The sequence below is a fragment of the Trichosurus vulpecula genome, chromosome 2 (assembly GCF_011100635.1).
Source record: "Trichosurus vulpecula isolate mTriVul1 chromosome 2, mTriVul1.pri, whole genome shotgun sequence".
Classification (NCBI taxonomy): domain Eukaryota; kingdom Metazoa; phylum Chordata; class Mammalia; order Diprotodontia; family Phalangeridae; genus Trichosurus; species Trichosurus vulpecula.
In genome coordinates this window covers 346624972-346648961 of record NC_050574.1, presented here as the reverse complement: position 1 = coordinate 346648961, position 23990 = coordinate 346624972, and the positions used below count along the sequence as shown (strand labels likewise).

The 23990-nt window shown below is 40.0% G+C and overlaps 2 protein-coding genes across 2 annotated transcripts in view; both read left to right on the top strand.

Moving 5' to 3' along the window:
- SIDT1 (SID1 transmembrane family member 1) overlaps nt 1–23990 on the top strand; it is a 172469-nt gene that overhangs the window by 43763 nt on the left and 104716 nt on the right. The window contains exons 2-3 of the mRNA XM_036745918.1: nt 13066–13187; nt 13896–14066. Coding sequence (XP_036601813.1) covers nt 13066–13187; nt 13896–14066 — 293 coding nt within the window. The remainder of the gene's footprint in view (nt 1–13065; nt 13188–13895; nt 14067–23990) is intronic.
- Nucleotides 7903–8651, top strand: LOC118838575 (vesicle-associated membrane protein 7-like). The gene has a single exon (XM_036745919.1). It carries the CDS (start codon nt 7920–7922, stop codon nt 8580–8582), a length of 663 nt encoding a protein of 220 aa, XP_036601814.1. The 5' UTR covers nt 7903–7919; the 3' UTR covers nt 8583–8651.

Genomic DNA, 23990 nt, shown 5'->3' with positions numbered 1-23990 from the left:
TCCATCTTCTTTGTTGAGAGAGAGAATGTTGATATTAATACAATTTATTTCTTCCAAGATATGTTCACCCATTGGTCATTAGACAAGGATCTCGTATTGAGTACCAACAACTAAGTTAAAGTTTATGAATGGTCTAAAAATTTGTTAGTTAACAGTAGAATTATATCTATTTGTCCCCCTGAATATTGCTGGTCTAGGGATACAATTTTAGAGATTCAAAAGGAAATCCATTTTTCTGGTCACTCTTAAGGGGCAGGGTATACCCAAACTTATACTGCCTTCTTCACTCCTCATCAAATGCTGGTTACACAAAAGATCGTTACAAATAGCAAATACTAAGTAAACTGATTTATCCACGCAAAATAGCAAATAGAAATTGGAGAAATTATACAATTAAAATATAGCAGCAAATACACAAGAGTAAATGAGCTCTTCGGATGGGACCAAAGTAAAACCTCAGATCAATCAAGAGAGCAGACTTAATCACCCCCCTCTCACCCTCTAAGGAGAAGTTCTCTCTCCAAAGTCTCTAGCGAAGCACGCTGGAAATCAAGGATGTGTTGAGGAGCCAGCTTCTCCTACAGGTCTGCAGCTACCAAAGTCTTTCTCTTTTCCTTCCTTGGAGTCTGCATCAAACCATATGCATCTCTTTCACCAGAAGCTCTGACATCAACTCTGACTCTCATACAGGTCCACTGTTACTCATCAGCATTCTCTCCATCAACTAGGAATATCATGCAAACAGTGGCACATAAAATAAGAGCAACAATAACAAAAAACAAGCTTAGTAGGAAGCCCAGTTAGAGGTTTCAGGAAGTATACCACTTCACTGCTTCACTAAGTGCAATACCATAAATATTTTGCACAACCCTGTCAGCACTGAATTTTATTGTTTTGAGTTACCTTTGCCAACTTGATAGCTGTAATAATAGCTTACATGTATACAGCACTTTAAGATTTGGTAAAGTGCCTTCCTCCCAACAACTGTGTGAGACAGGCACCTCTAGTGCTATTATCCACATTTTACAAATGAAAATAATAAGGCGTAGAGAAACCACATAAGTGTCAGAGTCAGAATTCAAACCCAGATCTTTCCTGACTCCTAGGCTAGTACCCTGTTCCCTCTCATTGTGAAAGATGGTACCTCAAAGTTTCTCTCATTTGCCTTTCAACAGTTATCAAATATTTAAGTTATTATTAATCATTTGCAACTTCTTTGAGAATTGTTTGTTCATAATTTCCTAGTATTTATCCACTACTGATTGTTTTATTCTTGTAAGTTTCGTAAAGATTCTGAATGTCAAGTTTTTATCAGATACATGTATATATTATATATACCACTCTGATCTTCCCAATTTATTTATTTATTTATTGTTTTTATTTATTATTAATTAATTTATTTTTTATATTTTTATTCTAAATATATTACTTTTGTTGTGAAATTCTTTTATTTTTATATAATCAACCCTGTGAATTTTGTCACCAATAACTTGTTTCATTTGTTCAACAGATAACAGTGGTTTTCCTCTCTGCAATTGAGATAAATATATTATTTTTTCTTCCAGTTTTTAATGACCTAATTTTTTATACCTAGATCCTTAATCGATTTGGAATTACTTATAGCAAATCACATGTGATATGGATCTGACCACACATTTTGCTATTCTGATATACAATTTTTATTGGATAACAATTCCCATCCCTAATGTTGGTTTTATATACTGGTAATTTTCTGTATGCCTTTGGTGCTAATTTTTCTGTTTTTTAAATCTAATATTAGAGAATTTTCATAATCACTGCTTTTATAGCATAATTTGAAGTATGCTAGTACAAGTCTCTTTTCTACAATTTTAATGGTTTCTCTTAATAGCTTCACTTGTTTTTCCATGCATATTTTTATTGTTTTAGTTAATTCTATGATACACTTTCCCCTTTATTAAAATAACATTTAATCAATATGTTTATTTGGAAAACATTGACATGTTAATATTTTTACCATGTTGCCTCAATCTAGCAACCTTAATATCTGTCAAAATTTTCATATGGCTATTTTATATGTTTTATGAGTGAGTGCCTTCATAGGTAAATGTCCAAATATTTGATACATTATCATTATCATATTCCAGATTTTCTAATTTCTGGCACTTATAGAAAAATCTTATGATATTCAAGTTGATTTTTTTAAACTAAGTGACATTTTCTCTATCAGCTTAAAAGATTTCTTTTTTGTAATTATAATTACAATAATTACCTAGGTGAGTTGAATTGTTAGTTCTTCCTTGTTGGGGGTCAGTCGACAAGTTTTTATTAATCACCTATGCCATGCTAGGCACTGTGCTAGAGACTGAGGATACAAAGCAAGGCACCAGGCAGTTCCTCCTGTCAAGATACTCACAGTCAAATGGGGGAGACTATAGGCAAACAACAATGTAAAAACAAAATGTAAGGATAGAGAGAGGATAAAAGGGAGATTGTCAAAAGAGGGAAGGGCTAGCATTAAGGGAAATCGGGAAAGGCTTCCTGTAGCAGGTGAGACTTTAACCAGGACTTTAAGGCAGCTAGGTGGCACAGTGGATAGAGTGCCAGCCCTGGAGTCAGGAGGACAATAGCTCAAATCCAGCCTCAGACACTTACTAGCTGTGTGACCCTGGGCAAGTCACTTAACCCTGTTTACCTCAGTTGTTTTTTTATTTTTAAAATGAGCTGGAGAAGGAAGTGGCAAACCACTCTAGTATCTTTGCCAAGAAAACCCAAATAGGGTCATGGAGCATTGGACACGCCTAAAACAATTCACCAACAAAGAAAGAGGGGATGGAAAAGGAGTCAGAAATGAGGGGAGAGAGAGTTCAGGGCTTGGGAGACAGACAGCAAGTGAAAATGCCCTGATTCAGGAGATGGAGTATCTAGTGTGAGGAGCAGCAAGAAGGCCATTGTCACTGGATTGCAGGCTACATGGTGGGATTGGGGTGTAAACTGAATGAAGACTGTCAGGGTAGGAGGGGGCCAGGTTATAGAAGGTGTAACAAACCAAAGGATTTTCTTTTGGCTCCTGGAGGCAATAGGAAGCCATTGGAGTTAATTGAATAGGGGTTGATGGCTAGTCTTGTGCTTTACAAAGGTCAATTTGACATCTGGGTGGAGGATAGACTGGGGTGGAGAGAGACTGGAGGCAGGGAGACCAAGCAGCAGATTATTGCCATAGCCAAGGCATGAGGTGAGGAGGGCCTGCCCCAGGGTGGTGGCAGTGTTAGAGGAGGGAAGGAGGTGTATACAAGAGATGTTGCAAAGGTAGAAATGACAGGACTTGGCAAATGATCAGATATGGGTAAGAGAGAAGTAAAAGATGACACTTAGATTGTGAGCCCAATTGTCAAGAAGGATGGTGGTCCCCTCTACGGCAATAGCGAAGTTAGGAAGAAGGTAGAACTTTAGAGAACTATCATGAGTTCATTCTGGGACCCGTTGAGTTGAAGATATCTAGGAGATATTCAGTTTGAAATGTCTAATAAGAAGTTGGAGGCAAGACTGGAGGCCAGGAGAGAGGTTAGGACAGACAAATAAATTCGAGAATTATCTGCACACAGGTGATCATTGAATCCATGGGAGCTGATGAAATTACCAAGTGAAATTGTAATAACAATAATATTTATAGCACTTACTATGTAGTGCACTGTGCTAAATGCTTTACAGATATGATCTCAATGGATACTCACAACAACCCCGGGAGGTTATTCTCATTATTCCCATTTCACATTTGATAAAATTGAGGCAAACAGAAATTAAGTGACTTGCTCAGTGTTACACAGCTAATAAGTGTCTGAGGCTGGATTTAAAACCCAGATCTTCCTGACTCCAGGCCCAGGACTATATTCCTTATACCAGTAGCAAAAAAGAGAACAGAGCCCACAGCACTGCCTTGAGAGACACCCACTGTTAACAGGCACGACCTAGACGAAAATGCTGTAAAGACTGAGAAGCGATTGTCAGATAGGTAGAAGGACAGGTGAGAGCAGAGTCTGGAAAACCTAGAAAGAAGAGAATATCAGGGAGAAGAGGGTGATCAACGGCATCAAAGGCTGCAGAAAGGTCAAAAAGAAAGGGGATTGAGAAAAGGCTATTAGATTTGGTAATTAAGAGATGCTGGTAACCTTGAAGAGAGCAGTTTCAGTTAAATGATGCTTTTGGAAGCCGGAGTAGAAAGTGAAGAAGGGAGTGGGAGGAAAGGGAGTGGAGGCATGGATTATAAATAGCCTTCCCGAAGAGTTTGTCTTCTCAAGGGGGCTCTATGACTTCTCTCTATTTGTAACTTATCTCTTCTTTTCAGTGCTTCTGGGAAGTTTTCTTACATAATTTTCTAAAATATAGTGATTATGTTCTTTGGAATTTTTTGGAAACCTACTAATTCTCAGGTTTCTTCTTAATCTGTCATTTACCTCTACCTTATTTTCTCAAATTTTTCTAATTGAATCATTTTGGAGTTCTTGTTTCAATTGTTCCTTCCATCCCTAAATATGTCAGTTATGATTTCAAAAGATTCAACTGATGCTTTGGTTTTGTTTCGCTTATTTCCAAACTTCTGACTTTGATCATTTCCACAGAGATTGCTCTTGATTTTTTTATTACTTTATTTCATCCTTTAATTCTTTGAGTGTGTCTGTTACCCAATTTATTATGTCTTTATGAATTTCTCTCATTGTTTCTGATACAAAGGCTGGTGCTGTTTCAGTATTTTTAGGGTGGTTTTTTTTCTCTTCCTCTTTTATTCCATAATTGGTTGTTGTCCTTCATTCTCTAAGAGGACCAAAATGATATCACTATGCCAGAGTCAAGTTTCATTGGGTCCAACTGTGGCTGATCAGACCAATATGAGCTTGGGATGCTCTACCACAGGTCTGGCACAAATAGTCCATGTAAACATTTGGGGTGGATGCTCTAAATTAGAGCATCCTGCATTTCCTTTGAGCTGCTTCAATTCTGCTTTGCTCATAGAGCACAGCACTTTCTCTGATGTGAGCGTGCCATTATGAGCAGTCCTCTGCCAGTGTCTTCCATGTCTCACAATCAATTCCAAAGTTCTTAAGAGAGACCTTGAGAGTGTCCCTGTATCACTTCTTCTGACCTCCATGTGAACATATGGATTGGAATTTTTTTCTTTTTTCTCATTATTTTTAGGATTGTTCATTTTCTTGCAAGGATTTCTGGTAGTTCTTTTTATTTTTGTTATTGCTATTTTTGATAATGTACCATTGTTATCTCTCACTTCATCATATTTCTGGAAGTCTAATAATGCCTTGTTCTCATATACCAAAGTGACATTTCTAACCTTTCATTTACTTTGTGTTGCTTTTCCAGTAGTGGTGATGAATTAACACCAAAATATCTGTTTTCTTTAACTGGTTCTACCCTGTAACAATGGCATGTGACTGCAGAATGACCAACTAGAGCAACTTACCCTCATGATGGTTAAGCGCATGATTTTGGCTTCACTAGAAAGATTCTCTAACCAACAAGATTAACAAGCTATAGGCTTTCCATGGAGTCTGATTACATCTCTGCAGAAGTTGAATGAATTGGGAAATAGCTTAGGAAATTTTATCAGAAGTCACCTAAAATATTCATTGGGCCACCTATGAGCAGCACTTCTATCCAAGTTAAGAACAATTAGCTTACATTTAGAAACTGATTATTGGTCAGCACACTGACAATACCTACTCTAGAGTCAGTGCTTTGAGGTTCAATTTTAAACATCTTTGATTTCAGAATCTATATTTATTCCCTTGTGTATTGCACAGGATTTAGCTTTACAAAATAAAATACAATATTATTTTTAATGATATAAATCCTATGTTGATATGAGAGTTATTCATATAAAGAATGGGGTTGCAACAGGGGTGCTCAAGAGAACTTCTCAGTTGAATGAGATCCCCCAATTAAGATAATAATAATGATTATCAACATTCGCATAGCATCTACTATGGGTCAGGCACTTTGCTAAGTCATTGACAAACATCATCTCATTTTATCCTCACAACAACTTTGGGAAGTAGGTGCTGGTACTACCTCCATTTCACAGTTGAGGAAAATGAGGCAAATAGAGACTAAGTGACAACCTCGAAAGGTAGGTGCTATTATTATCCCCATTTCACAGCTAAGGAAACTGAGGAAAACAGACTAAATGACTTGCCTGAGGTCACATAGCTAGTAAGTATCGAGTAAGGTTTGAACTTAGGTCTTCCTGACTCCAGGCCCAGTGGTCTATCACTGCACCACTAGCTGCCTCAGAATCTGGACAAGATTGAAAACCCAGGAACTTTGTCAGAAAGGTTAGCCTTCCATGGAGCTAGACATCATCCTTGGCATCTTGCTGGAAGGTGCCCCTTCCCACAAAAGTTGAAATTCCCTCTCCCTTCTACATAAGGGGTTGAGTTTCAGGACCATTGTCCATTAATTATCTTTTCAAGACATCTGAGAAAACACAGTTCAGCTTCTCCAGTGTGCTCCCATGGTAACTCTATTAATACCCTGGCTTCTTGGGTCTCTTGAACTGGAAAAATCCACTCTCAAATCTCTGGTCTCTGGCCTGGATTCCAAAAGCTTTGGACAAGCACATGGAACCCCCTTGAGCTCCCTGCCCACAGTTGCCTTTACCTCCTGCATTTTACCTCCTGCGTGGAGGAAAATTCTCAAATGCATGAATGAAAAGTATTTAAGTGCTTGCTATGTATCAAGCACTGTGCTATGCACTATATTAGAGTCCTTCCTTCAAGAAGCTTACTTTCTAATAGGGAGAGACAACATATATATGGGGATTGGTGGCCAGGAAAGGTTTTTTGATCTGGGAAGTTAGAGAGGTGGTGATTAAAGCTCTAAAGTTGATTGGCATGCCCTTTCCAGAAGCAATGGTAGTATTGATTTGATTACAATTCCTAGAGCAAGAAGGGGAGAGGTAGAACAGGTAGGAATAAACCAGGTGGATAACAAAAATACAGCCAGGGTAGATACCTGGTAGCATGGCCTGATGGTCTGACACCAGCTACATGCAGGACAAATTTATACTCACTGACTTAAAAATCAGGACAGCAGAGGCCCAAGATGAGAATTCCAAACTTGACAGGGTGTGGTCCCCCAGGGCATGGCCTCTGAGTACACAGACTTCCCTCCCAGAATGCACAGACTTGTTCAACCACCTGCTTATCTGTATTTTGAAGAAGGAAAGTCAGTCAGGAAAAAATGTGCAAGATGATAAGCATTTTTAAGTTCTTAATGTATAAATATTGGGGATGAAAAGGTAATAAGGGTCTCTGTCCTCAAGGAGTTTACTTTCTAATGTAGGAGAAAAAAAGTATGGGGGGGGAGGTGTGGATGGAGTGTCAATTAATTATTAAAAAATAAATAAACAGAAACTAAAGCAATGGAAATGTTTGGAACATTAAAGCACATACTAAAAAAAATTCAGAAGTGAACATAACAAATGTATAAAGATCAAGCATGCCTTGAAAGACGAGATATGAGAGGACACACCCAACCCACCCCTTCATGGAGGTGGGTGGTCCACAACTGTCACTCGTTGCACATGCTTGTTTTCAGACTTTCTCTGTGTGTTGATCAATAGTGCTGATTTTTCCGCTTCTTTTCCTTTTTTTCTGGTCTTGAAAAAAATACTATTTGTCATATAGGATGACTCTCAGGGAAAGGAAGAGATACTGGGAAAAACTATGAGGATGTGAAAATAAAATTAATAAAAACTTTTAAAAATAAACAGAAGAGGCCCCCCACCGCCGCCTCACGCACCCACGAACGCACCCAGCATTCCGAACCTCCCTTCTTCCTGGGCGATGCAGCAAGCTGTGCCAAGCGAGCCTCTGCCGCCGATTGGGGCTACTCGGGCAGGCCGCCCTGCTGCCACTGAGATTGAAAGCATGGCTATCCTTTTCACAGTTGTTGCCAGAGGCACAACCATTCTTGCCAAACATGCTTGGTGTGGCGGAAACTTCCTGGAGATGACAGAGCAGATTCTGGCTAAAATACCCTCTGAAAATAACAAACTCACTTATTCACATGGAAATTATCTATTTCACTACATCTGCCAAGACAGGATTGTGTATCTTTGTGTCACAGATGATGATTTCAAACGTTCCCAAGCCTTCAGTTTTCTGAATGCAATCAAGAAGAGGTTTCAGACTACTTATGGTTCCAGAGCACAAACGGCCCTTCCCTATGCCGTGAACAGTGAGTTCTCCAGCATTCTGGCTGCACAACTGAAACATCACTCTGAGAACAAAAATGTGGACAAAGTGGTGGAGACTCAAGCCCAAGTGGATGAACTAAAAGGAATCATGGTCCGGAACACTGATCTAGTGGCCCGAGGAGAAAGACTGGAGTTACTGATAGATAAAACAGAACATCTGGTAGATTCATCAGTCACCTTCAAAACTACTAGCAGAAACCTTGCCAGAGCCATGTGTATGAAGAACCTGAAACTCACCGTCGTCATCATCATCATCGCAGCAATGATCTTCATCTACATTGTTGTGTCAGTCGCCTGTGGTGGGCTTACCTGGCCAAGCTGTGTGGCGAAATAAAGTCAGAACAATCTTAAGCCAAGAACATAAGGGAGCAAGGATTTAAGAAGCAACCCAAGTAACTTCCTCCTGATTGCAACTGTCCATCCCTTCCTTCCACTTTTCTTCCATCATCCCCAGACTGCACTTTTCTTTGTGTATCTCAGTGCCCCCAATTGGAGCCATCCAGTCCACTGCTTCTGCACCACTGCCACCTTGGTTGGAAAGGGACTTGTCATTTTAAACTCTTTGCTGTCACCCAGATGGAGCCACCCAGGTTTCCAATTGCTACTTGGGAATAAAGAGGACGCACATATTGGTGTGACCATATACACCAAAAAATAAAATAAAAATAAACAGAAGAGAGTGTGAGGAAGGTCAAAAGGGAATACAGAGCAAAAACAAAAACCCAGGTTATACTTAATGGAGAAATAGCTGTATATAACATTAGTTCACCGTTTCATTTTTCTTTATATATCATGTTTCCTGATTTTTTTTAGTTCATGATAAAAGTAGAAAACTTTTTTAAAAATCTAGACCCTAGTCATTAGAAATGACTCAGGCATGTCAGTTGTCCTCTTAACAAAGTATTAAATGGGCATATCTCATACTTTTTAGAGGAACAGACGAATTGGCCAGGAAGAATCCCTATGACCTCCTATCACATATTTTTCAACGGCATTAGAATAGATGATGTCTCTTTTCTCTGTCATTTTTGTATTTAAGATGCTAGAAAATGGCCAAATCACAATCATATTTGAAACAAGTAGCAAAATCATAGTATGAAATCTTGCTCAGGGTCTCAGCAATGATAATTTTAGCGAGAAAGGAGGAAAAACAATTTGGTTTTTTTATGGGATTAATTGAACTTGCATATTTTTAAAGTTCTTGTCGTTATTTCATCTGAAACTGCAGGGAAAATTTGAGCAAGTAGAATACACAGTTGTATTTGAAATAGACATTTACAGAAATATTAATGGTCTCAGAAACCAAAAGTGATGAAGACATTAGTTTTATGATTGTTCTAAGGCCATCTTTAATAGTGGGAACCACATTAACCAGCAAGCAGGGCATAGGTTCAGTGTTAGCATAGAAAGGAAAATTTAATCATATCTTTAATCATGTCTTTAAATCTTAACATTTTGATTATGAAATTAACAATCATCAGCAAACAAGCATTTCAGTATAGGAAGAACAAGAAATTTGTCTGAAGTACAAAGCTATGTACTTCAGTTGAGGCAAATGTGTTGATTCATTTTACTTGGCTAAATATTTTTATTTCAAAGAAGGAAATTCTATGGGAGGAGGGCATGAGGTGAATTAGTGGATAATGATAGAAATGCAACAGAGGGGGGAAAAAATCTGAATATTCACTTCTTGCATGGTTTGGATTTTCATCTTTAAAAGTCATCCAATGGAAGACTTCCCATCAGCCCCAAACTTTATTCAGCATTGTCCTGGATTCTTCATTATCCCTCCCCCTACATATCCAGTCAGCTGCCAAATATTGCTATTTCTACTTTCACAACATTTCTCTTATCTATTGCTTCTCTCTTCTTCCTTCACTTGTCTGATTACCACCATTCTCATCTTTTCCCCCACTCAATTGACATCTTAGTTCAGGTCCTCATCCCTTCTTGCCTGGATTATTGCAACAGCTTCCTAACTTATTTCTTTGCCTCGTCTTCATTTCACTCCATCCTCCATATTGCCAAAGTAATTTTCCTTAAGCACAAATCAAATCAATTAACTGAAGTGGCTCCCTAATGCCTCTAAGATCAAACATAAACCCCTTTGTTTAACTTTTGAAGCCTTACATAACCTGGTTTCCTTACATAATCTTTCCAGGCTTCATTGGCTATCACTCTCCCTCCTACACAAGGAGATCCAGTCAAACTGGGCTTGTATCTGCTCTTCATCATCAGTCTTCATGCCTTTGCATTGGCCATCCCACCCGCCTGGAATGCACACTCACTTTACATCTGCCTCATAGAAACCCTCTCTTCCTTTTAGATATAGCTCAGGCACCATCATCTGCAGGAAGTCATTCCTAATTCCCCCAACTGCTAGTGCTTCCCCTTCCAAGCTACCTTGCGCTTAACTACTTTGTGCATATTTGTATGTATTAACTTCATATTTATGTTATATATATTTGTATGTGTCCTTGTAGTCTCCACCATTAGCGTGTAAATCCCTCATGAGTAGGGATTGCTTCATTCTTTGTACTTGTATCCCCAGCACCTAGTGCAGTGTCTGGCACATAATAGGTGATTAATAAACACCTGACAATTGAGTCCACCGGCTCAGCCCCTGATTTCTGTTGAATTTGGCCTTGATGTTTGCTCTCACAGGACAATGTCCAGCTTTTCAATTTCCTCAAATTTCTATGGAGCTAAAGGTGTTTGAAGCTTAAAACACTTTATTTTAAAGGGCATACCTTTGGCAATTATTACTCTTGTTCAGTCATTTTAAAAGAAAAGACCTAGTAATTGAGAAAGTGTTTACTGGCTCACGTTCATAAAGCCCTTTGGGACTTAGAGAGCCTGTTCCCCACAATAGTTCTGTGAGGTAGCACATGAAATCACTAACCCCTGGCTGCACATCTTTTAAGTGTCAGTTAGGATGAAGAAGCACGTTTCTAGAGTCCAGATCCAACAAGCTTTCCACTGTTTTAGTCAGTCAATCATTCTGTCAGTAAACATTTATTAAGCACCTTCTGTGCGCCAAGCGCATAACGTTAAGTGCTGGGGATATAAAAAAAGGCAATAACAAAACAAAAAACCACAAAGCCATCCCTGCCTTCCAGGAGACAGAATCATGTACAAAAGAGTCACACAGAATAAATTGGAGATAATCAGCAAAAGGAAGGCACTAGTATTCAGGTGCATCAGGAAAGACTTCTTGTAGAAAGTGGGTTTTTAGCTGGGATTTGAAGGAAGCTGTAAGGGCAAGCAAAGTGGGACTTTTTACTGTTTTTTCTTTTGGAGTGCTTCTCAGCACTAAGGCAATCAAGTGCCTTTGATTGAGTCTTGCCTTTGTTTGTAGGAAGGCCCACACCCTTTTGCTAATTAGGTCATGAGAGGTGTGAAGCCCTTGGGGGCTGAAAAAGAGTATATATACTCTGAGGGTAGCCCTTAAGCTAGAATTCTCAGAACTGCTGGAGAAGAGGTTTTGCTTTGGAGGCTTACTCATTGAAAGAGTGGTAGTGTGGAGACTCTGGGTACCCTTTAAGGAGCACCCCCCTCCCCGCTTTGAAAACCCAGATATTGGTGCTTCTCTCTCTGGTAACTGTGTATGTATTGGTATGGTCAGACAGAAGCCTGTCTGTTGATTTGTGTTTATTTGCTCTGTTTATGTAATTTCTGTTCCTGTTTTCTCTGAAGTTCCGGGTGCTGACTTTTCCCACTGAACTAAGTGAATGATATATGTATGTTTAATTAAAGTGAGATTGTAAACCATTTAAAGTTGCTTTCCTTAGAAAAGCAGATCAAAGAACCTGTGCTAGCAGCCCTCCTATGCACTGGTGTTATTGGCCTTACACAGCCACAGTAGCTGTAAGTAACATTGTTGTTACAGAAGCCATAGAAGCCAAGAGACAGAGATAAGAAGGAAACAATTCTAGGTTTGAAGGGCAGCCAATGAAAAAATGTTTTGTTCAAGGACTCAAGTCACTTCAATTTCTAAGCACTAAATGGGGGAGGTGGTTGTATTAGACAATCAAGTCTAGTTCATCAAAATTCAAACTATTGAACAAATCAAAATTTAGAATTATATCCACCACCACCCCTGCCCCCCCACCTATTCTTTATAAAGAATAGTCTATTGGAAGCCACTCACGGAACATATAAATATTCATTCAACAAGATAAAGTTCTTTCTACAAAGAGTACTTCTTTCTTCCTCCTTTTCCATGATTGGAAAGTTGGCAAGTTGAAAAGTTTCCAAAGACAGGCAGGTAGGTGGAGTATTTGATAGGGTACCGACCCTGAAATCAGGAGAACCTGAGTTCAAATCCAGTCTAAGACACTTACTAGCTGTGTGACTCTGGGCAAGTCACTTAATTCTAATTGCCCCCCCCCAAAAAAAGTTCCCAAATAGTTAACTCTCTATGTGTGTAGTAGATTAGAACAAACAGGGCAAGATCAATACATATAAGAGAAATTACCATTAGCAATCAAAACGTTTCTAGCAGCAGTTCAGTCGTAGAAGACAAACTCTCTAGCAATCATAGCTATATAGTTCTATATAGCTTTAAAGTTTGCCAAATGTTTTCCTTTCAACCGGCCTATGAAGTGGGTAGTGCAAATATCCTTGTATCTATTCAACAGATGAGAAATCTGAGGCTCAATCAACAAGGTTACATGATTTGTCACTTAGTCAAGTAAGGGTCCAAGGTAGACTTCAAGCCAGGGTCTCCAGCCTCTGGACCTGACCCTCTTTGTACTGTACTACACAGGCTTAGGAGGAGGATATATTTTTCAAATTCTTTCTGCCTCATTCCATAGGTGGATGCCGTGCGGGTATATGTGAACAGCTCATCCGAGGACCTAAAGTATCCTGTCCTCTTTGTGGTTCGCCAGCAAAAAGGGGTACTGTCCTGGCAGGTGCCTCTGCTCTTCCATGGATTGTGAGTGATTGTTCTTCCATACAGGATGATGGCATTCGTTAAGTTTCCTTCACTGACTAGACCTCAGTATGGGCCTTTGTTTCACTGAAAGGGAAAGTAAGATAGAATCATTGTGTTGTTGCCACTTTATATATGCTAAGTACAAATAGGTTGGGTATGCAGAGACCTAGAGAATACTGTATTTTCTGTCTTACCAACTTCAGATTTCCATTCTGTTTGCTTTTCAGACATGCATAAAAGCTATGTGGTTCTGCAGAACTCTGAAAGATTATTTTTCAAAATGTTCTGTATCTCAAATGGGGGTATTGGTTTATTCTCTGGATATACCAGTAAGGATATCTGGGTCAGTGTCTCTATTGCCTGCTGTATTCTGGGCACCATACAACTTGGCTGTTCTGGTGTATCATAGGTATAACTCAGCAAATGGCCAGACTAAATAGTTATGGGTTTAATGTACTGGACAGGCCTGAACAAGGCTTGTATTCCTAACTTCCCTAAATTTACTTCATGTCAGAAGTCTTTACACTCAAGACCCTAGTCTCAAAAAGACATCTTATGTTTCCATTAGAAATGTAAAACCTAATGAAGAAAAAAAAATGTATATTGGAAGAAGTGAAATTGGATAAATTTTTTTCTTACTGCCTATTTACTGAATCTTACTGTTATTATTTCTGCTTCCCTCCCCAACCCCCATCATGGCGGCTACAGGTACCAGAGAACCTATAACTACCAGGAAGTGAGCCGAACATTGTGCCCATGTGAACCCACCAATGAAACCAAACCTTCAGAGCAACTCATATTTGTAGATGTAGCATCCATGGCTCCTGGAGGGGCCCGGTACAACCTGCTGGTTACCAAAATCAAGAGCTTCCAGCTTCAGTAAGCAGGATTCATCGTGGTCTTCCTCTCTTTCTCTGCTTGATCAATGTTGTGTATGAGTATGTGTATGGACTTTAGTTTTGACTTTCATAGAAAAGCTTCAATTTTCTGAAAACGAATCATCTTCACATTAGTAACCTAAGACCCCAGAGTTGGAGAGCTAGGTCCCAGACCCCTGACAATAGAAAGATAGTGGAAACCAAGTAGAACAGTGAGGTCACCATGACTTGGAGCACATAGTTTATCCGTGTCTAAGACACCGATGCTATTCCAAATAAGATTACACGTTTGATACGTTACGCAATCTGTCTTTGTTGCTTCCAAAGTTAATTAGATGGGAGATGGGGTGTAATTAGGAAGTATTCACTGTAAGAATCCTAATGATAGATTATTATAAAATATTTGCATGATTAAATGAGATCTGTCACCTATAAATTTGGGTTTGCCAGGCAAACCCTATAGACGTTGGTTAATTCCTCCTATGCCTCATACCTAGAATTCAAGTAATTGCTACTAGTTGAATGGTTATAGCAATTTAAACCAATTGCCTAGGTTTCCCCCAAGCAAAGTTAGCTGAGGTTTAAAGCATTTAGCTTAAGATCCAATCATTTATTGCCTTTTGTATAAAAATTGGGCAGCTGGGTGGTACAGTGGATGGAATACTGGGCCTGGAGTCAGGAAGATCTGAGTTTAAATCCGGCCTCAGACACTTGCTAGCTACGGGCAAGTCATTTAACCCCTGTTTCCCTCAGTTCCTCATCTGTCAAATGGAGACACACTGGAGAAAGAAATGGCAAACCCCTCCATTGTCTTTGCCAAGAAAGACAAAGTCAAAGGCACCGCGTAGAGTCGGACGTGACTAAATGACTGAATAACAACATAAAAATTTAATTCTTTGTTAAGAAACCTTAAAAATTATCTATTCACTAATCGATAACCTCTCCAAAGTAAATTTGTCAAGATAAAAACATAGAGCAATTTTAAAGGAAATATAAAAAAATACATGTTTTAGTGCCATGAAAGACAGAACAGCCTGAACCCAGCAGGTCAGGAGAAACAGCCGGCTTCCGCCAACATCCCCCCCGGCAACACCGACTTGTTCCAGCCTACTCTTTCCTCCTGCTTCCAAGTCTTCCTGGTTTGGGTCTTGATATTAACTTTGTTCTGGCTCTCTGACCGTGAGATTAGCTGGCAAGGCTACGGTTCCTCAGACCTCTGGACTCTACTTTTCCAGTCCTCAGGCGTGTGATCCGGGGGTCTGGGTTTATGCAGACCCATTTTCCTTAGTCATTCTCAGGATGCCTCTCTTTGAGCCCTTTCCTCCTCAGTACCCTGGAACTTCTCACCCTTTCAGAATGGAAATGCAAAAGGACTTTTCCCTGTCTGGGCTCTAATACTACATTTCCCAGTTTTGAGCTTTAGCTTTGACCGTCTCACCCTTCCTCTAGATGGTCTCCATGTTTTGTCCCCTTTTGAAGCTGTTTGCATGCGCCCACTACTTTTATGGATGGTTCCCTGAGGCAAATTTTACTAGTCTAATATAGTTGATGGCTTTGGTCCTTGATGAGTAAGTCACTTCTCATGCCTGGGTCAAACAGAGTCTAGGCCTACTGGTTTAGGTGCACAGTTGGTGACTCTGAGCTTTGGTCGCCATGTCCTCATCATATGGCTTCTCATTCCAGGCCAACTGGCTCTCAAACTCTGAATTAGGAGCAGCTGTGGCATGCTGGAAAGAATTCTGGACTTAGGGTCAATTGTGCAAATCCTTGCTCCACCATTTACTGCCTAAGTGATTTGGGATGGGTCACAACCTCTGTGGGCCTTGGTTTCTTCACCTGTAACATAATGGACTTGGATTAGATCATCTCCAAGTTCTCTTCCACTTGTAAATCCTATGCACCTGTGCTTCTAGATTAGCTTTCCCATGAGCTCCCTATTATTAACTGAGCTGACAAACACACCCTAGATTCAATAGAAACTGAGGCACTTTTCACGTTTTCAGATCAAAATCCTATACCTTCCAGGTAAGAGTCAGGGTGTTTGGGACCCTGGGTGTGGAGCCTGAAGATTAAATGTTGCTACAACATTAAAGATAATAAAACATGCCTGGGCATTCAGGCAAGCTGCCTATTCTCACTCCCCAGTCACTGGGCAGGGTCATTTCATCATAGGTTAATTAAGTACCTCTTTTTGCTAGATGATAACTGTTAAAAATTAATGCTTAACTCTTTCAGGAAAACTTTTACATTCTCCCACTTACACTTTTAAAAATCTAAGAACCCTCAGCCCTGGGTTTGTCCATGGCCTCACGACAAACCCCTAACATGTCTTCTCTGGCTAATGATTTATAACCTAGTCTCTTGATGTTAACAAGTGCTCAGTTCTACTTAGATAGCTGTAATCTTAGAATCCCAGAATTTACAGGTGGAAAGGACCTTCAGAGTCAGCTAGTACATCTGCAGATGAAGAAGTTGGTCTTCCCCAATTAAGAATATTTTTGCATCTTCCAGAAATAGAAAAGGACATATTATATCTTCACTCCTACTCTGTGCAAAACCATACTTTTTTTTTTTAATTGGGAGAATTTTCCTTTGGCATTTCTGCTATCCCAAAAACCTCACCATGGGTCCCTCTGGTCCATATGGCCCTCTCCTCTGCTGCTTTATAGAGTTTGTATTCAACAAACTCTTAGGAGTATACATATTATCTCAGAGCTCCCAGGTTGGAAAATGTCTACTCTTCACGCAGAAATTTGGCTTTCTGCTCTAATATTATTTTATGCTTATCTCTAACCTCTAGATTCTTTGTAGTTGAGGTAAAAATCTTAAACATTAGAAACATCAGGGCAAAAAAAAATTAGTAGAGTCTGTTAGAGTATCTGTTACAGACAAGTCCTGGGAGGTCAGGTTGGGGAAGGAACAGATCTTTCATTAGAACTTCTGTCAGCCCTTGAGAAGGTGGGTACAACTGGATAGTTTCAGATCAAGTCTTCTCCTCCAAAACTCCTCTGGAGACTGGAAGCCTGCCTCCATCCTTCCTTTCTCTGCTGGAGCTCAGCCCCACTTTTTTCTCCCTCCTTTCTCTTATTTTCCCACGCCTCCAACTTTGCACCTGGGCTCTTGAAGCTTCCATTATCACTTTGAGTTTCTTTCTCATAGATTTTGTATCTTTTTAAGAACTCCAGGTCATGACTCAAATCCATCTCCCTTAAAGATGACATGGTCTCAAGTCCCTCTCAAGGGTGAGAGGGAAATGTTTGTCCATCTAAACTTCAAATCCCAAGATGCCAGTCAGTTCTCAAACCACTAAGCATCTCCTAGCAGAATATTTTCCCCAGCCCAAACCTGGCCAAGACTTCTTAAAAGGCTCAACCATTGTTCCCTCTTTCTCTAGAATGTTCCAGATATATTTGAACAAAGCAGTTTGAGTTATACCTCTTGGTATTTTAGCACAGTGCACAGTCATAGTATGCATACAATAGGAGCTCAATAAATATTTGTTCCATGAACTCATACAAAGGAAAAAATAACAGAAAAATGTTCTATGGTTACAAGTGTTTCTCATGTCCTACATGGACAAACATTTAGTATCTGTTGGCTTTGGGAGAAGGAAAAACAAAGATCTTAGATGAAGGGACTAAAAGGAAGGAGATGTAATGTTTCTGTCTCTGCCTCTCTAGAAAGTTCTTCTGCTGGAGGAAGACAATGGGAAAGGGAAGTCAGGAACTAAGAGAAAACTAAGAAAAACTAAGGAAAAAACTAAGAGAAAACAGTTCAGGCTTCTTGGACAAGTTATTCTTTCTGGGCATCAGAAAACTGAGGGGGCCAGACTGAGATTCCTTCCAGCTTGAGATACTAGGATTCTGTGCTAAATCAGCCCCAAAATAGAATTAAGAATAAATTGCCAGCAGTACCTTTTGATCCAGAGTGAAGCAGATGAGTCAGAAGAGCCCATCATTACTCTTACTGAAGTCACCTATAAGATGGTGAAGCATAGCAATACTAGTTAAATGACTGAGAAGAAAGATAATCAGCAAGCATTAAGTACCTACTATGTGCTACGTATTGTGCTAGGAGCTGGGGATACAAAGACAAAAATGAGATAGTCCCTTCCCTCAAGGAGCTTACATACTGTCAAGAGAGAGGCTGTGGAGTGTAATGGCTGAAGAGCTGGCCTCCGAGCCTTGGCTCAACTTTTGTCCTTGCCACACACTGGCTACGTGATTCTGAGCAAATCACCTCTCAATTTACCTCTCAGTCCTTAGGCAGCTTCCTCCCTTTTAACTCATCCATCCAGGAGAAATACACATAGAAATACCTGAATGAAGAGGAGAAAAAGGAAGAAAGAGAATAAGGAGGATAGGAGAATTGGGCTGTAAGAGCTGAAAAAAAAATCAAAGAACACTCAGATATTGTCATATTTTTTTTACCTTTACCTAAACATCCTCTCCTGGCTGTAGTGTTGCAGAAGCAGCATCTTGGAAATTTTTCCAACAGTAGCAGTAAAGGCAGAGATGTTAAGACAGGTTTCAGTTCATGGAAAAGATGAGCTAGCTTTTCTATAACAGAGAGAGAGAGACATAGAGAGAGAGAGAGAGAGACAGAGAGAGAGAGACAGAGACAGAGAGAGAAACAGAGATAGAGACCCATTTCTGAATCAAACTGGTATGTGTTTTCCTTTAGGAATATTAACTAACATAACTAACTTTAATGTAAAGACCAAGAATACTTTAATGCTTTGTAAACCTTAAAGCACTGTTTAAGTGTCAGCTATCATTGATATTATTCATTGCGTGATCGTACTCCCAAGATAAATAATTTGGGTTTTTTGAGTGGCAAAGTAGAATGTACATTTATTCATCTGACAAGTATTTATTAGGTACCAGCTATAAATAGCAGGTATTATGGTCATCACCGTGGTTGCAGTGACAAAACAGTAAAAACGACCCTGCCCTCAAGAGGTTTACATTTTATTTGCTAGAAGCAACATATAATCGTATAAATAAATACAAAATATACATAGAGTAAATGAAAATAATTTGAGGTTGGAGGGTAGTAGCAAATGAGGAGATCAGGACAGACGTTATATAGGAAGTGGCATTTGAGCTAGGCCTTGACGGAAGCAGGAAGATGAAGAGTGAGTACTCCAGCCATAGGGGAATGGCTTGTGTGTCAAATGAGGTTTTAGCTCTAGGATCTTAGAATTTTAGGGCTGGGCTAGATGTTCATGTAGCTGAATCCCTCCGTGTCACAGACAAGGAAATTAAATATTACTATAGCCAAGATCCCCCTTCTCCCCCGCTGATGCTGTTGTCTGCACTTTGCACGATAAAAAAAAATAACCCAGATTTGAGGCAGCTTAGGTAGTGCAGTGGTTAAATCTCTGGGCCTGGAATGAGGAAGGCCTGTGACCTCCAACACTCACTAGCTGTGTGACCCTGGGAAAGTCACTTAACATTTGTTTGCCTCAGTATCCTCAGCTGAAAATGGGGTTAATAACAGCACATACCTCATAGAGTTGTTGTGAGCTTCAAATGAGATCATTCTTGTAAAGTTTTTAGCACAGTGCCTGGTACATGGTATGTGCTATATAAATGCTTATTCCCCTCCCTCTTCGTTGATATTATTCCTGTGTAGCTATGTGACTTGAATGGAAGGAGAGAGCAAGGAAAACAAGAAGTGGGTGGGGGGGCTCAGAGAACTCTGGTTGTGTGTGTGTGTGTGTGTGTGTGTGTGTATGCGTGTGTATGCACATGTGCAGAAAGCTTCATGCATTAGCCTATATTGTCAGCTACAAGAGATCTTAGACATAGCACACATCACAGTTAGTCATGCCACAGGGTCTTGGGGTCATAGAAATCCCTGAAAGGTACAACCCTGGATGATACCTTCTAGCCCGTCTTTAGTCTCTCAGATATGACTATGCCAAAAGTTATGGAGCCTTGGTAGTCAGAGGCCCCTAAACGCTCACCCTTCTCCACCAAGAAGCAGATGAGACCTCTTCTTGGCAGAGCAGAGCAACTCAAGTTACCTGGGCAGCCTTCCTGAGTATCTGTCCTTGTGTCCTGTGTGCCCCTGGGAAAAGTCGCATACATGAGCGAGCTGCTAGGGATCTTCAACAGAGCATAACACCCCAAAGCCAGGAAATGGTAGGCAATAATAGTCAACAAACATTTATTAAGTGCCTACAATGTGCCAGGTATTGTGGTAAGCTCTGGGGATACAAATGCAAAAGGAAGGAAGGAAGGAAGGAAGGAAGGAAGGAAGGAAGGAAGGAAGGAAGGAAGGAAGGAAGGAAGGAAGGAAGGAAGGAAGGAAATGGGGATGATAACAGCACCTACCTTGCAGGGTTATTGTGCTGATCAAATGAGATAATATCTGTACATGTTGTTAGCACAGTACATGGCACATTTTTGTTGTCATTCAGTCATTTTTAGTCATGCCTGATTCTTCATGACCTCATTTGGGGTTTTCTTGGCAAAGATACTGGAGTGATTTGCCATTTCCTTCTCCAGCTCATTTGACAGATGAGGAAACTGAGGCAAAAAGACTTAAGTGACTTGCCCAGGGTCACACAGCTAGTGAGTGTCTGAGGCCAGATTTCAGTTCAGGAAGATGAGTCTTCCTGACTCCAAGCCCAGTGCTCCATCCACTGTGCCACCTACATAGCACGTGCTTAATAAATGTTTATTCTATTCCCTCCTCAAGATCACACTGCTAGTTAGGAGCAGAGCAGGGCAGCGCTTAGATCTCCTGAGCCACATGCCTAGAACTCATTCCCCCTTCACACTGATACCTTTCTGTCTTGTTCCTGGTGATAAAGGCTCTCAGGCTCAGAAATGCCCATCACAACAGTAAAAATGGTTGTCTGGTTTTAAACAGAGGTTTACAGACTCTATTGAAAAGTCCAAAGGGTAATGTCCTATCATTATAGGCTTGTGAATAGAGTATTGGGCCTGCAGTCAGGAAGATCTGGATTTAATTCCAGACATATTTCCTAGCTGTGTGACGCTGGGCAAGTCACATAACCACTGTCTGCCTCAGTTTCCCCAACTGTAAAAATGGGAATAATAATAGCACCTCTCTCCCAGGGTTGTTATGAGAATCCAATATGATAATATTTGTAGGATGTTTAGCACAGTGGCTGGCACAGAGAAGATGCTTAATAAATGCTTGTTTCCTTCCTTTCTCTTCTACCTCTAGGAACAATGAAGTTAGTATCTTGTCTAAGCTATCACCTACTAGTGAGTTAGTTGCTTAGGGAAATATATATCATGGGCTCTTAAGTATGGAGCTAGAAGAGCCCTTCAGGGTCATATGGTCTAACCTCCCCACTTTACGGATGAGAGAATGAAGGACTAGAGAGAGTGGTTTGGTAATTTTCCCAGAGTTAGTCAACAAGCATTCATTAAACAGGAAACATCAAAATATGAAAAACCAACAGGTATATGGGAGAGGCATGGGAGCCAGGGAGAAAAAAAAATAGGTTTTTAGAAGTTGGTGGGGAGGGGAAGATATAAAGAAAGGCAAAAAAACATGGCCCGTGCTCTCAAGGAGCTCACATTCTAATGGAGGAGAAATCATGCAAAAAAAAATTACATATAATCTCTATACAGTGTAAATGAAAGGCAATATCAGAAGGAAGGCACTAGGAACTAGGGGCGGGAATTGAGTGAAGAGCGGAGTATTGCACGGACCAGAAACAGCCTCTTGCAGAAGTTAGGATTTGAGCTGAGTCTTGAAAGAAACCAGGGAAACCTGGAGGGGGAGGTGAGGAGAGAGAACATTCTAGCCAGGAGGAGACAGCAGTGGGAATTCATGGAGTCACGTCATGTGCAAGGAACATCTAAAAGGCCGTTGTTGCTGGTTCATTGAGTAGGGGGAGGGGAACGAAGGGTAAGAAGATGGGAAAGGTAGTGAAGGGACAGGTCTTGAAGGCTCTGAAAATCAAATCGAGTTTTATCTATGTGATCCTGAAGAGAGCCATTGGAGTCTATTGAGTAGGTGAGGAGAAGATGTCCTAGTCAGACCTGTACTTTAGGAAGATCATTTTGGCAGCTGAGTGGAGAATGGACTGTCTTGGGGAGAGACTTGAGGCAGGAAAACCAATCAACTTTTGTCATTGCATAGTCCTGGCACAAGGTGATAAGGGCCTGTACCAGGATGGCAGCTGTGTGAATGGAGAGAAAGGATATGTACAAAAGATATTTCCACATCCAACTTTCTCCATCATGATTTCAATATATCTCGGGTCAGCATAAGAAATTAAATGGGAATTTTGGGGGAGTTTTGGGGAAGCCACAGACCAAATGTGAAGGCCAGCAGACAACTCAGAGCCTATAACCAAATACTTAACCCAAATTTGATAATAAGGTACTGTAAACATCCCATAAAAGAAAAAGAAGAAATTCAGACTTCTTCTCTGGAACAAAGGGAGAGACAAAAAATTTTATGCAGATTTCCCAGATAGCAGGGGTGCCAGGCCCCAACCCCCCATGATGCAGAAGAGATAACTGCATTGTGTATGTGGTGGGGGTGGGGAATATCACACAGATAATAAATGGCAGGACTAGTATTTTAACCTGGGTCCTCTAACTCAATCCATTTTTTGCACTGTACCAAGCTGCCTCTTAATAAGCTAGTAGTACTGTTTAATAGGTTAGACACTAGAAAGAAATCTGGCTTATTGATTACAGATATAGACTGATAACCTAGCCTTCCTTTGCTCTCCTCCTTCATCCTTACCTGCTCCCAAACTAGCCATAATATGGAACTATGGCAAAATAACTGAATGTTTTATATTTCTCTGAATTAAAAAAAATATATGGGCTCTTTATGATGTTTTTTCTCCTAACAATGGACCTTGTTATAAAAGTGATTTTCTATCTCTACTGTAGAGAGAAGTGAGGAATGGGAAATGTTTACGTAATGCCGTCTGCCAAAGTAATCAATTTATAGTTTATGTATTATTATAATCCTTATTGGAGGTCAGAAATGGGGTGGTCTTAAGGAAAACAACATGTTTCCTGAATTTATGCATGCCATGCTTAGGAAAATAATGGAGAAAAATGGAACCTCATAATTATATATGTATGTTCACACAGAGAAACAATTGGAAATCAAAGGTTGTCAAGCAAAGCTTTAGAAAACAAGTTTCTGGCCAAGATAATATGGTCCCGGAAATACCAGGGTGTTTCAGGCTTGCCAAGAAAATCAGTTTCTCCATCATTCCTACGGCCTGACAAAGGGGAGTTAAGAGTGCTCTGTTGCCTGGGTAACACCTGATGAAATTACTAGCATTGAAAACTATGTTAAAAGGGCAGTGCTCAGGTGGTTAAGCTGAGTACTCCCAGGAAAGGGCAGTCCTGGAGGTTTTATGAACTCCTGCCATGTAAACACAGGACCATGATCACTGGATCAGATGTACAAAGTGAACCTCAATGTAGACTTTATTTTCTTTTCATGACACAGGGCCAAAACTCCCAATTGCAGTTCATGGCAACTGATGAAGGGAATTTTTGACTAGAGAAAATGAACGAGAAAATAATTCCATTATCTGTGAGTCAGTTCTAAGAAATGAAGCAAATGTGACTCCATTTACTACTAATTTATTTTTAAAAAATGTGTTACCATCCTTAGAAATAAAGCTTTATTTCTTTTCATTCCTAACTCTGCTCCCAAGTATAAAAATTTTATTATACATAAATTCCTCTATCATACCTTTTGTAGAAGAATGTTTCATTTAAACATTTTAATTTCTACCAAAATCCAAAAAGTCCTGTGATATGGAGGAGATCCTGGATTCTTAAAAGTGGTGTCATCAGAAAAGCACTATCAGGTTGTACCAGGCTGAAAACGCTTTAGGTTCAGTTTCAGAATCAGAATCACAGAATTTCACAGTTGTAATAAGGGACCTCACCAGTCT